The sequence below is a fragment of the Furipterus horrens genome, unplaced genomic scaffold (genome assembly GCF_987537825.1).
Source record: "Furipterus horrens unplaced genomic scaffold, mFurHor1.1.pri manual_scaffold_3, whole genome shotgun sequence".
Taxonomy (NCBI): Eukaryota; Metazoa; Chordata; class Mammalia; order Chiroptera; family Furipteridae; genus Furipterus; species Furipterus horrens.
The window spans coordinates 136,876,277-136,890,452 of NW_028327173.1; the positions used below are offsets into that span (position 1 = coordinate 136,876,277).

Here is a 14,176-nt window from a genome sequence, read left to right on the forward strand (position 1 = left end):
CACTAGCACCCTCCTCTGGTCCTCCCCAACTCACTAAATTTAGAGGGGAAAAACAGGGCATAGGGAAACAGGTTTGTCAGCAAGACCCTTTTCTCTGGCCTCAAATACCCGGAAGGACTGAACCTGTCAAAGGAGTGAAGAAGGGCACGACCATAACAGAAAAAGAAAAGAGGGGGCACAATGGGAGAAGGAGATGCAAGAAGGGGGGTTGCCACCCTGACCAAGTGGTTCAGTTGGTTGTCCCACAAAGTAAAAGGTCATTGGTTTGATTCCCGGTCAGGACATATGCCTAGGTTGTGGGCTCGGTCCCGTTTGGGGTGCATATGAGAGGCAACTGATCAATAATTCTCTCCCCGTTTCCCCCTCCCCCTCTGTCTCTTAAAAAAAAGAAGAAGAAGAAGGAGTTTTCCCCTCCTATTCTGCCTCTTTGTTTGGGTTCCATCCTCCCTCCCAGTTTATGGGAGGTGGACAAGCGCAGGACATCCCTGGGGAATGAGCTACATGCAGTTCACAGAAAGCCTTTAGCTGGGCTCAGGTAGCAATCCCAGGCTCTGGACCTCTACTCCCTCCCTGCATTTCTCACAGAAGTAGTGAACTGGCAAGATGAACCCTAACCCCACCTCTTTACTCTGGAGCATTTTCCCAAAAGAAATGACAAGGCCTGGCATTCTCCCCAATGAGAGGCTGCTCTCCTTATCAGGTGTTGCTCCTTCTTCTCTAGTCTGTCTCCTGTATATACACACAGGAACTGCACATACATCACCTGCCATACTCAGGTGCACACACCTATCACTCACACCAGGACACAAGACCCACACACATCTCTGCACATGGAGATGCCCCCTCTTATGATTGAGTCCATCAAACACTTGAACCCTGGACAAAAGCTACCCATCCTCCAATGCTCCTCCAGGACTAGGCTGGCCAGGATCCCTGGCCTCGAGTCACCCCTCCCAGAGTCCCACCTCTTCTTCCCTGGGGCTGAGGTTGGGAGAGAGGTGAAGAGTTGCTGTAGAGGCCACTGGCCAGATTCCAGACCCTGGCTAGGAGGCTAGTCCTGCTGTACTGGGCACCTTTCTGTGGCCCCTTTTCCCCACCACAATTTCCTCTTCTCTGCCCCTACTGCTTCCTTCCTAGGGCTCCCTGACCTTTCCTCCCTCCTCCCCAGTCATCCCCCGAAGGCCAGAGCCCAGAGGTCTCCTCTGGCCAGCTCCTGTCTGGTGGAGCCCTTAGCCTGAGGTTCAGGGTTGGAGGTACCCAGCAATGGGCTGGAGGCTAGGAGGAGTGGGATGAGGAGTGGGATGAGAGAAAGTTCAGCAACCTTTCTTCAGGTCCCATCCCTTGGTTGATGTGCTTTCTCCCTGACTGGGCCTGGGAAGGGGAGAGGCTGAGAGATGTCAGCCTGCATCTCCGAATCAGGGCCCACAGGGGAGCAGGAGGGGGCCAGGAAGGGCAGGAGAAGGCATGCTCAACTGACAGTTCCCACCGGCACAGGCACCTCCCTCATTTCTGCATTCCCCAGAAAGAGCTACAGGAAGGAGAAGCTGGAAAGAAGGCAAAGGAAAGAAGGAAGGAGGAGGGGGGAAGAAAGGAGGACAAGTCTGGCAGCAGCAATGACAGACCCCAAAAAGCAGTGCACCAGTGATCTGTGGCGATGGTTCTAGGCCCTGGCAGTTGAGCACATGAGGGTCAGTGGGAGCAGCTTCCCTGGGCTCACCCATCCAAGCCCTCAGGATCCTCTGGGTTCAGTCATCCCTGGCCACTAGCCATGGGCTTGGCCCAGCTACTCCCTACCCCACACCCCTCCCCAGATGCCTGCAGGGCTCTATTACAATGGTAGAGAAGAAAGGTCAGGGAAAGGATCCAGGAGGAGAAACCGAGCTAAAGGAGCATTGCTCTGGAGCCAAAGGTCTGGGTCTGAGCCTCAACGCTGCCACTTACTGTGTGACCTTGGGCAAGGTTTCCTCTTCTGTACAGTGAAGATAATTTCTACCTCAAAGAGTCACCATGAGAACTGCGCTCAGTAGAAGAGTGATTATTACAGTCATTTGAATGAAATGGGGGGAGGCAGAGGAGAGCAGATGAGAAGCCCATCACCACCCACCAGGGGTCCACAATGCACTGCCCTGCCTCTCCCAACCTGGGCCCTTTGGGCTGCACCCCACGTCACCCTCCCCCTGGCTACCCCACCTCGCCAAGCTCAGAAAATGACAGACTCCAAAGCTGAGATGAGAACTAAAATGGGAGGAAGAAGGAAGACCGGGGAGAGGGTGGAAAAAGCAGAAAGGAGGATGTCAAGAAAAGAGGGTCTAGCACCTAGCACAGCGTCTGGCACACAGCAGTAACGCAGGAAGGCTTCGCTGAAAGAAGGACTTGGCACCAAGAAGGGGCTGGACCAATCTACTGGGTATCAATAGGAACACACTGGACAGAACCATCAATAGTTCTGGGAGGCAGAAGAGAGGGAGACTTGGAACAAACGCAGCTGGCCACCCACTAGGGCTAGAGCCAGAGGCTGTGATGCTGTGCACAGCACATCCTCCACCCACTCCTGCACTGGGTCCCTCCAAGTCCTGTTGCTTCTTACAGAGTCTCAGTCTCTGTGGGGAGCCCAGAGTCTCCTGGTACCAGTCCCACAGAGAGCTCTGCACCTTCACCAGCTCTGGGGAATGGCAGGTTCAGGATGGGCCTGGCTGGCCACCTTCTCCTCTTGCTCCTCCGGCTCCGGGAGCTTCTGCAGCTCTGAGTAGAGCACCCACGCATCGTTGCGTGACACGTACTCCCACCCACTCTCTCGCACATGAAAAAGGTCTACAGAACCCCCAGAGTAGGCGTCGCGGTGGGTGGCATGGGCCACGGCACAGCGAGCCAGGGCGTAGGCCTCCTGAGTGGTCATGTTGTAGCTGTAGCCACGGTCTAGCACGCCATAGGCATAGGGAGACCCAGAGCCCACGGAGAAGATGTCCCCCTGCAGGCGGGTGCCATCACTGTAGACATAGAAGAGGGCAGGGCCAGAGCGATCCCAGCCACACAGGGCAGTAGCCACACACAGATCCAGCCCCCGGTAGCGGGACATCATGGCTGACAAGAGTTTGGCGGCACTGGCCACACTGGGCAGCTGTCCCTCCCTCAGTGCCCGCAGCCGCAGCTCCCGCTGTAACACCCGGTACCATGTGGTACAGTCAGCGGAGGTGCCAGAGGTGGTGCCCAGGAGGTGCTGGTGAACAGGGATGACCTTGCGTGAAGCTGGACATGCCACGTAGTTATTGCAGGAGGAACGGGTGTCGGCCGCAGCAATGACTCCATGACGGAAGCGGAAGGCCAGGGTGGTGGTTCCATGGGCCAGCCTGGGGCCATGGGTCTGCAAGAAGGTTTGAGGGTCACAGCCCCGGGGCACAGCCCAGCCGCCAGACTGAGACAGGCGAGGTGATAGCTCCGGGTTGTCGGGGGCCTGCCACTTGCACACATCCTGCAGAGCCATCCCTGGGGCTGAGTGAAGCTCAGAAGTAGCAAGACAGGGATTTGTGAGCTGGGTCAAGTAGGGGAAGAGGGACGCTAAGGAAAAGCTTGGCTGCAGCCAGAATTGGCAAAGAAGGCATGTGATTTGTGGCTTCACTTCTCCCTAACCCCAAATTAGGCTTGGGGACTGGCTGTTGGAGCAGCCCCCTCCTTTTCAGAGGACCACCGAGGGGAGACAGGATGAGTCTCCAGCGCTGGGAAGACGCTGACCCTGATACACCTGAGCTTCACCCAAGGAGTCTCCTGTCAGTCATCCTCCAAGCACCTGGAGCTAGGTGGGGGAGGGGGTAACTGCAAAGGAAAGAATGTGCAAATGGAAGGAACAGAGCTGGGCTCCTCTTGTTTTTCCTGGCTCTGCCCTGAAAGATTTCCCAGCCTAGGAGGAGGAATAAACACACATCAATGCTCTAAAGTAGTCAGAATAGGGTGCTGTGGCCCCATCGAGACAGGAGTTCTGAATATGGGGTTCTCTCCTCAGAGGTATGGGCCAGGGAACTATGATGCTCCCTCACCTCACATTTCTACTCATGGTCAAGGTGGGAAAGAGAAATGGACTGAGACAAGGACAAAAGAAAAAAGAGCAAGAGAGAAACTCAAATACCTTTTGGAGAGGCAGGGTACTGAGGGGCCAGAGGTCAGAGTAATTTTAACCTGGAGCTCTCTTTCTCCTCTCCTTTGGTGGTGAATATGAATCTCCATCTGCAGAGATGACATTCCTGATGGTTCTCCAGCAGTATAGCTTCTCTACTTGTGTTATATAGTTCTGGGTATGTAACTGAAAAAAATCTGATAACGTTCTCTCTCCTGGTTCCCCTTCTGCCCAATAGCTCACAATGGCAAGAGACTAGTTCATAGTTCCCAGGCAGGAGAAACATGACTTTGACCCTGTAATGCTAATTCTAAGTCTTAGACCAACCAGGTGTGGTTGAGGGGTGAGGATAGTGAACCCTGACAACTGGATCTTCAGAAAGACGAAGTAAACTAGAGCACAGTGACAAGCTGCAACTACTTCTAGCACCATATGGAATATATTTTACTAAATATTGCACCTCAAAGGGGTGCTTTGGCAATGGGTTTATTCAAAGAAACAGACTCACACACAAAAGAAAGCGCCTGGACCCTCCAGACACCATGATGGTGGGGCTGTGGCATCATAGTTACCTGGGGTCTCAATACAAAGGACAAGGATAAAGATGTCATGGGAAGACTGGAGAAACCAGGGGGTCACGCCAAGGTCCAACCAGTTCTTCTCCCTTCCTTTGTGTAAGACCACATGGAAATCTTACTAAAGAGATAAGATTGTCTCCTCTTTCTAAAAACTAAGTAAGTCTTAGACTCTTTATATATGGGTGGATTGCAACCTCCCAAGATCAGGCCATCATCAATTCACATCTGGACAGTTGAATGGTCTCATAATTGGCCACCCTCCAATCTCCCCATCTAATCTTATCCTCCACACTGACATATTTCCTAAGGTATCACTCAAATCCTGTGTCTCCTCTACTAAAAAACCTTGAAGGGCTACAAGGTCACATCCAAACCATCTCTCCAGCCCAGGCTGGCATTTAAGCCCTACTATGGTCCAATCCTAACCCATCCACCACAACCTCTTTGCACATTATCCCCCATCTCCCCTTCATCTATTTGGGATTTTTAAAAGATTTTATTTTTAGAGAGAGGGTCAGGAAAGGAGAAAGAGAGGGAAAGAAACATCATTGTGTGAGGGAAACATCAGTTGGTTGCTTCTCACAGGTCCCCGACTGGGAACCTGGCCTGCAACCCAGGCATGTGCCCTGACTGGGAATTGAGCCAGCGAACTCTCAGTTCGTAGGTTGGCGCTCAATCCAGAGTCCACCAGCCAGGGCTCCCCTTCATCTCTATGAATCCTATCCTTCAAAGTCTGCCTTAAGTACTACCTATTCTGAAAATTCTTCCCAGGCATGGATTGAGAAAGAAGAGCCTGTGAGTTTGAGGAGCAATGGGACCCCACTGGTATTTAGGGAAATGAATCCAGATCTACTTGGCAAAGCCTTGGATCCCCAACTTCACCCTGAGCTATACTGACCTCCTGTCCCACACGTGAACTTACAGTATTTATCATGTTCCTCCTACCACCACTTTATTGCAATGTAACTGACATATAACATTGTGTAAGTTTAAGATGTACAATGTGATGATTTGATACATATATAATGCAAAATGTTTACTACGATAAGGTTAGTTAACACATCCTTCACTGTACATAATTACCATTTTTGTTGTTATAGTGAGAACATTTTAAAATTTACTTTTAGCAATTATCAAGTATACAACATAGCATTGTTAATGCTGTACATTGGATTTCCCAGAACTCTCATTCCTCATAACTGAAAGTGTGTACCCTCTGACCAATGTCTCCCCATTTCTCTAATCCTTGCCTCCGGCAACCACCACTTTATTGTTTCTTTAAGTTTGGCTTTGTTAGATTTCACACATATGTAAGATCATACAGTATTTGTCTTTCTCTGACTTGTTTCACTTAGTTTAATGCTCTCAAGGTTCATTCATGTTGTCACAAATGTCAAAGTTTCCTTCTTTTATATGACTGAATAATATTCCATATATATATAGTTGTTTCCAGGTCTTAGCTGTTGTGAATAATGCCGCAATGAACACTGGGGTGTAGATATCTCTGTAAGATAGTGATTTCATTTTCCTCAGATAAATAACCAAATGGAGGATTTCTGGATAAAATGTTCAACTTTATTTTTTTATTTCTGGAAACACAGCACTGTTTTCCATAGTGGCTGTTCCAATTTACATTCCCACCAACAGCAGCACTGATCATTTGTACCTCCCTTTTTGAGGTCTCCATATAACTAGGTAAAATGTAAAAATGCCTTAAGAGAAGTACAAATGCTATTAGTGGCAGAGTAAAAGAACCATTGAGAGAAGTCAGTAGGAGGACTAGTTGCATTGCAGAGGTGACATCAAAATAATACCTGCTCAATACCATCCAAGTGTGAGACACAGATAAGGATCTTCCGCTTCATTACATTCTGATGGTTGGGCTTGGAAAGGGTTGCCAAAGTTCAGCATGAAAAATACAACACATGCAGAATTTTCTGGGGAAGCAAAGAGGCTGAGTTTGAGTATCAGAGGAAAGTGGAATTTAAATATTGATGGATGTTGCCTGCTGCTGGAATCCAACAAGGAAGGCCAGACACTGACTTCATAAAACCATAAAGCAAGAGGCAACATTTCATACTTTTGCCCACTTCCTTGCTTATTTTTCCCAAAAGGTTTGAAAACTTCAGGTGGATGGAGAGAGGAAGAAACAATGAAATATAGCACATTCTGAATCAAGAGCTTGTTTTAGCAAGCTTAAGTTAGAGAACCTTTATGGAGCCTCAACTCTTCTCCAGCCTCTGAGATGGTAAATGACTCAATTATTCAGGAGATGATCTGAGAATCCAGTTTGTGGATTAACCGGGCTCTTGTTTTTCTTTCTTTATTCTGTCTGCCTTTTGGGCACTTCATTACTTACCAGAATGTCCACCAGAGGGTGGAAGAAAAGAGAATGTTGAATCTTAAAAATTAGTAGTTAACAGATATGGGTAGGGTGGTGATTAACGCTATCAGACAAAAGGTATAGCACTTGTATTTTGTTGCGCTTTTACCACAAGCAAATGTGGTTTAACTAACTTCACAGGAAAATGACCGCAGAGTTGATCATTATTTTATCCAGTAAAACAAAATGGCAATTTCAGTCACGTTAAGAGCGTGCTGAAGCAATAGAGGTGTACAGAAACTGTTGCTGGGCGGGAAAACTTACTGTTGAGGTTTTAGAACCAATTTTCGACCAGTCACGCCCTTCTCAAAGATGGCCGCCCTCACTTCCCTCACTCAACATGGACGTTTCCGATTGCTTCTTAGGAATTTGAGATTAATGTAATTTAGTACTGTTTGCATAACATAACCTAAGATGGCAGACATGTCCCTTTAGAATTTAAGGGTAGTTAAGGCCTTTTTTTTTTCTTTTTTCCCCCATTCGGCGAAAATGGTCCCTGGAGTCTGGCTCTGGCTTTGAGAGGAGTGGTTGCCAGGAGTTAAAATGGCTCCTCTTTGGGATAGATTTAATAGGAAGAGAAGCTGTGACGGCACGGCGTTGCCAGGCCGTTATCCACTAGGCGTTCTGGGAGGCAGCTCCTTGTGCCCTTACCAGACATGGCGTTGGCCAGTGTGTTGGAGAGTTCGTTACCGGTGAACCGGCACGGGTTTTTCGGACTCGGGGGTCGTGCGGATCTGTTGGACCTGGGTCCAGGTAGTCCCAGTGATGGGCTCAACCTGGCCGCGCCCAGCTGGGGTGCCCCAGAGGAGCCAAGAATCGAAATACTTCATGGAACCACCACCCTGGCCTTCAAGGTGCGGACCCAGCTGTGGAACCGGACCAAGTCCCGCGCGCCCGCTCCCTTCCCGGACCGAATCCCGCAGTGGCCGCGGTCGCGAAACCTAGGCGGAGGCTCGGGCCTCTTGTCCCGACCCCGACAGTTTCGCTGTCTCACTGCCCCGGGAGGCCTCGGTTCTCGCTCTGGCCGGAAAGAGGGGCGGTGGAGCTGTGGGTAAGAGGGAGAAAGAACCTGAGGCTGCTTGGGTAGTTTCCTGTGCGACCTCAGGTTGCTTCTGCCGAGAAAAGGGAAGGCTGCAGCAGCAGTGAACTTCAGCAAAGAGAAGGCAGTAGTAGCCATTCACCAAAGGTTTTGGAAACTGGCCCTTCTAGGCGAGGATAACCTAAACACGACGACTAGAGCGGGGATCGTGGGAGGGAGCTCTGTACTAAGAGCCAGACTAGTGGGATTCCTGGCCCAGCTTTGCAGTAACTAACTGCGATCTTGGGCGAGTCATTCTATCTCATTAAACCTGTTTTTCATCCATGGGATATGTTTATACCCATGTCATGGGATTGACGTGAAGCTCATGTTAAGTTCGTATGTGGGAAGGTGTATTATAGTGATTTTCAACCTTTTTCATCTCATGGCATAAAACTTCTAAAATTCTGTGGCACACCAGAAGTATTTTTTGCAGATCTGACAAAAAATGTGATATGGTTTTGATTAATTCACACCTGACATCTTTTGTGTTGGCTGTTGTCACTTTTTTTATTTGACAGCCTAAGGGAAAAGAGGTTGGTGCCCCTGACTACAAAGTCAGCTATTGCGTGTTTTAAAAATTATTGTGGCACACCAGTTGAAAATCACTGGCATATTTCGAAGTAGAAAATGACAGAAGGAAATTTTTTGGGTTTGCATTGATACAGAAATAAATGTCAAGATGTTTTGTGGCCTAACGTGGCCTGCTTTGTGTTTTCCTCTGATCTTTATAGTTTCAGCATGGAGTCATTGTTGCAGCTGACTCGCGGGCCACAGCGGGTGCCTATATTGCCTCCCAGACAGTAAAGAAGGTGATAGAGATCAACCCCTACCTGCTGGGCACCATGGCTGGGGGTGCAGCAGATTGCAGCTTTTGGGAGCGGCTGTTGGCTCGGCAGTGTCGAATCTATGAGCTTCGAAACAAGGAACGCATCTCAGTAGCAGCTGCCTCCAAGCTGCTTGCCAACATGGTGTATCAGTATAAAGGCATGGGGCTGTCCATGGGTACCATGATCTGTGGCTGGGATAAGAGAGGCCCTGGTGAGTTAAGATTCAACCACATAATTCTTGGGCTGATACTACAGAAAGCAGGGGTTGGAGGAGCAGATGAGTGAAAGAAAGGTTTTGGATCAGTACTGAGGATTTGTTGATTAGTTTCTCAACCCTTCCTTCTCTTTGTTAAAGGAAGGCACTGTAATGTAGAAAAAGGCATGGAGTTAGACCAGCTGTGTCACTGACTACCCATGTGACCTTAGGCAGGTTGCTTATTTTTTCAGTATCTGTTTCATTATCTATTACATTGGTCAAATGGTGTAATACACATAAAACATGTAGTTACTGGTACATGTTTTTGCTCCTCTCTCCCATAAAATAATGAGACCTACAAAGAGAGTATTTGAGAACAACTGAAGTGCATAATATAGACATAAAAATTCTAGTCAGTATCATTTAAGAGAAATGTGACCACACATGTGATTTTATATTTTCTGATGGATTTTTTAAAAAAGATCCCTGACTGATGTGGCTCAACGGGTTGGGTGTCATCTTGCAAACCAAAGTGTTGCCGGTTCGATTCCCAGTCAGGGCACATGCCTGGGTTGCTGGCCAGTACCAGGTTAGGGTATATGTGAGAGGCAGCCATTTGATGCTTCTCTCTCTTCCTCCCTTCCTCTCTGTTTAAGAATAGATAAAATCTTTTTTTAAAAAGTAAATAGAAAAAGGTGAAATTTTAACAATTCATTTCATACAATATACCTAAAATATGATTTCCACATGTGGCATTAGCCCCATTTCAGGTGCTCAATAGCAACATGTGGCTAGTGGCTATTATATTGGACACTGACCTAACATAGAAAGTAGCCACTCAAAAGTTAGTCTTTTTTTTTTTTCCTTTAGGAATCTTTGACTAGAATGGGCCTTGATGCTAACTTGCCTTGCTGTATATACTCACCCTAGGTCTTATTCTGTCATCTCTGAAAAGAAATTCCTTAGCCTAGTTTCCTTTCCAGTGTATAAAAACTTGGTCAGAAAGTTCAACCTTGTGTCTGATGTCAGCTCCAACTTTAGCAAGTTGGAATACAGCTAGTAACTTTTTGTGCAATTTGCCCCCTCAGTGCTTAAAAATAGTTATTCTTCCCTCCTATTGTTTTTGTTTCATTCATTTATTTGTTTATTAAATGCTAGGTTTTTCTCTGTTAAACAATTGTGGGATACCCACTACTTTTTCATTTACTTTGGAGAATATCAGTTCACTACTCAATGGAGGATGAATGAGGAGATTAAAAAGTGGATGTGAGAGAGGAGCTCAGTTTGTTATTGGGAAATTGAGGCACCTTTCTCTTTGAAAAGGGCGACAGAAGAGTTCTATACACCTGGACTATATTGGTGCTGTCCAACAGAAATAAAATGTGAGCCATACATGTAGTTTTAAACTTTATAGTAGCCCATTTAAAAAGTTAAAAATAAACAGAAAATTTAATGGTATATTTTATTTAATCCAACAGATTCAAAATATCATTTCATCATGTGGTTCTGGCTTCATTTCAAATGCTCAATAGTCACATGTGGCTAATGGCTACCACATTGGACAGTGCAGACCTTTTGCAATATGATTTGGAATTTTAGGCTTTATTCTCTACTGTGTGATATATGTCTTGTGCCCCAGATAGTCTGAACTTTGAGAGCTAGGATTGTTTTAAATATTATCTTCCACAGAGGTTATGTGCTTGAAACCTACATCATTTGAATTATACTTGCTTTTTTTTTTTTTTCTTAAGATTTTATTTATTTATTTTTAGGGAAAGGAGAAGGGAGGGAGAAAGAGAGAGAGAAACATCAGTCATTTGCCTCTCACATGCTCCCAATTGAGGACCCAGCCTGCAACCCAGGCATACCCCCAAAACGGGAATCAAACCAGCAACCTTTTGGTTCACTGGCCATTGCTCAATCCCTGAGTCATGCCAGCCAGGGCTATATCTGCTTTTTTATTGTACAAAGGACAGACAAGGCCGTTACTACAGTGTGAGGCGAGATGGGGTAATATATTGTAGAATCCTGGAATCTTAGTATTTAATTTGATTCCTTCGGCTGTTTAAAAAATTCTTGTTTGTCCTATTACAGTTGTCCCAAAATTTCCCCTTTTGCCCTCCTCCATCCAGCCTAACTTCGCTCCCTCAGTCCATCCCCACCACACCATTACCCACATCCATAGATTATTCATACATGTTCTTTGACTAATCCCTTCCCCTTCTTCCCACCATTGCCCTCTCCCTCCTTTCTTCTGGCAGCTCTGTCTGTTCCCCATTTCCATGTCTCTGGTTCCGTTTTCCACATTATTTTATTTTATTTATTTTTTTTAAAAGAGTTCATCTATTTATTTTTTGAGAGAGGGGAAGGGAGGGAGAAAGAGAGGGAGAGAACCATCCATATATGGTTGCCTCTTGTGCACCCCAAACTGAGGATCTGGCCCGCAACCCAAGCGTGCACCAGACCCGGTATCGAACGAACAGCTCTTTGGGTCACAGGCCAGTACTCAGTCCACTGAGCCACACCAGCCAGGGCCTCGTTAGTTTATTCTGTTCATTAGATTCCTCTTATAAGTGAGATCATACGGTATTTGTCATTCACCAACTGGCTTATTTCACCTAGCATAATAGTCTCTAGTTCCATCCATGCTTTTGTAAAGGGTAGGATTTCATTCTTCTTTCTGCTGCATAGTATTCCATTGTGTAAATGTACCACAGTTTTGTTTTTTTTTTCTAATTTTTAATTTGTTAGTTTATTTTTAGAGAGAGGGGAAAGGAGAATGAGAGGGAGAGAAACATCACTGTGGTTGCCTCTCAATCGCGCCCCCAACAGGGGACCTGACGTGCAACCTAGTCATGTACCCTGACTGGGAATCGAACCAGGGACACTTGGTTCACAGGCCAACACTCAATTCACTGAGCCACAGCAGCCAGGGCCTTTTACCACAGGTTTTTAATTAATTCATCTATTGATGGGCACATAGGCTGTTTCCAGCACTTGACTATTGTAAATAACGCTGCTGTGAACATCAGGGTGCATAAGTTCTTCTGAATTGGTGTTTTGGGATTCTAGGGTATATTCCCAGAAGTAGAATTGCTGGTTCAAAAGGCAGTTCCATTTTTAATTTTTTGAGGAAATTCCATACTATTTTCCATAGTGGCTGCACCAATCTGCATTCCCACCAACAGTGCAGTAGGGTTCCCTTTTCTCCACATCCTCGCCAGCACTTGTTCATTGATTTATTAATGATAGCCATTCTGACAGGTGTGAGGTGATATCTCATTATGATTTATTTTAAGTAATTTTATAACAGTGCTTTTCTCTTATATTTCTGTTGATTTCTCCTGGGTTTCAAGAGTGATGGAGCCTTAGCCATGTGGCTTAGTTGGTTAGAGTGTCATTTCAATATGACAAGGTTGCGGGTTCAATCCCCAGCCAGGGCACATAGAAGAATCAACCAGTGAATGCACAACTAAGTAACAACAAATCAATGTTTCTGTCTCTCTCCCTCTCTCTAAAAGCAATAAATAAAAAAGCATTTTTTAAAAAGAGGGATGGAGTTCTGTGTCTTGTGGGGATGAATTAGATGTCAAAAAGAGTGGTCATTTGTTTTCCTGCTAACCTCATCTCTCTTTTCAGGCCTCTACTACGTGGACAGTGAAGGAAACCGAATCTCGGGGGCTTCCTTCTCTGTAGGTTCTGGCTCTGTGTATGCATATGGGGTCATGGATCGGGGTTACAACTATGACCTAGAGGTGGAAGAGGCCTATGATCTGGCCCGTCAAGCCATCTACCAAGCTACCTATAGAGATGCCTACTCAGGAGGTGCAGTCAACCTCTACCATGTCTGTGAGGATGGCTGGATCCGAGTCTCCAGTGATAATGTAGCTGATCTACATGACAAATACAGTGGATCTACCCCCTGAAGGAGGCATTTCTGGGGGTGACTGTTGCTGGTAATATGGGTACAGCTCCCCATTTTGTAGTGGAAGGGTCCCCAATTGTATTGTTTTTTTAAAGCTCTGGTGCATTGACCTGTGTGTGTTAGCAGTTGCTAATGAGCTGCTGCAGCGGTGATGATTTGTTTTACTTTCTTGGATATTAACATTACACTACTCGACCTTAGCCTGTGTTGTGTCTTTTGTCCACACTGTCCCTCCTCCAAGCACTGAACAGTCAAATCAGCCAGGACAGTGGGAGGGAAGTGACTGTAATTACAGGAAACAGTGGTGTGAAGACATTGTCTAGTGAATACATTAATGTCCCCACTTATGAAACTAATAACAAAGGAGAAGGGGAGAGAGGCAAGGAGGAGGGGAGAGACTTCCCGATTCTGTTTGCAAAGAGATGAAAAGTTGATGAGGTGGAAAGATGCACAGGGCTGGACCAGGCAGAGCTGCAGAGGAAAGAGCTCTTACCCTGTGGTGGGGGAGGGTAGACTGATGCTACATGCAGAGCAGAAAGGTGAAGAAGGTAAACCATGAATCTTAAACCAGTTGGGAAGGGAAGGCTTGGACCCTGTGAGAAGAGAGGGCAAAAAGGTGAGTGTGAAAGCAGTGGTGGCCTCATGCTTGGTATCCATCCCTCCAGTGTGTATGTGTTGGGGGCAGGGAGGGGTGATGGTGGCTGATATCCTGGGCAGGAAGCAGCACAAAACTCACTGGAATGGTGTGGGTGGGGAAGAAGCCCTGCTGAGAGCAGAGAGATGGCTGATTTATCACACTCGGCACTGAGGGGGTTCCCAGGCTATGGTGGCAGCAGATGGCAAGGGCTTCTGTTAAAGAGATGTAGACGGGAGGTGGAGGCTGATGAGAGAGGAAGGCATAAACAATACTGCTTTGCATTTAGTTGGCAAGAAGGAAGAAAATGGTTGGTGAGGGTGACAACCCAGTGTCATGTTCTGAGGCTGAGGCGTTGGGAGGGCTCAATCATAGAAATATAGAGGGGTAAGGCCCCCTCTGTGTGCTGTGGCTACCTTCCCTTCCCCCTCAGCCTGTGCAGTG

The 14,176-nt window shown here is 46.9% G+C and overlaps 2 protein-coding genes across 2 annotated transcripts; one reads left to right on the forward strand and one right to left on the reverse strand.

The window, feature by feature from the left end:
- Nucleotides 1–2,583: 2,583 nt before the first annotated feature.
- PSMB11 (proteasome subunit beta 11) lies at nt 2,584–3,481 on the reverse strand. Its single transcript, XM_090271890.1, is given in 2 exon segments — nt 2,584–2,668; nt 2,670–3,481. Coding segments are annotated over 2 exon segments (897 nt in total).
- A 4,207-nt stretch (nt 3,482–7,688) lies between these two features.
- Nucleotides 7,689–13,298, forward strand: PSMB5 (proteasome 20S subunit beta 5). Its single transcript, XM_090270278.1, has 3 exons — nt 7,689–7,923; nt 8,882–9,188; nt 12,813–13,298. Exons 1-3 carry the CDS (start codon nt 7,726–7,728, stop codon nt 13,097–13,099), a joined length of 792 nt encoding a protein of 263 aa, XP_090126404.1. The 5' UTR covers nt 7,689–7,725; the 3' UTR covers nt 13,100–13,298.
- The last annotated feature ends 878 nt before the right edge of the window (nt 13,299–14,176 follow it).

Bases quoted from the DNA above. Each gene is read 5' to 3' on its own strand.
- PSMB5 (XM_090270278.1), top strand. From the start codon at position 7,726: ATGGCGTTGGCCAGTGTGTTGGAGAGTTCGTTACCGGTGAACCGGCAC. The intron at 7,924-8,881 runs GTGCGGACCCAG...TGATCTTTATAG, and splicing joins CCACCACCCTGGCCTTCAAG to TTTCAGCATGGAGTCATTGT. The intron at 9,189-12,812 runs GTGAGTTAAGAT...CTCTCTTTTCAG, and splicing joins CTGGGATAAGAGAGGCCCTG to GCCTCTACTACGTGGACAGT.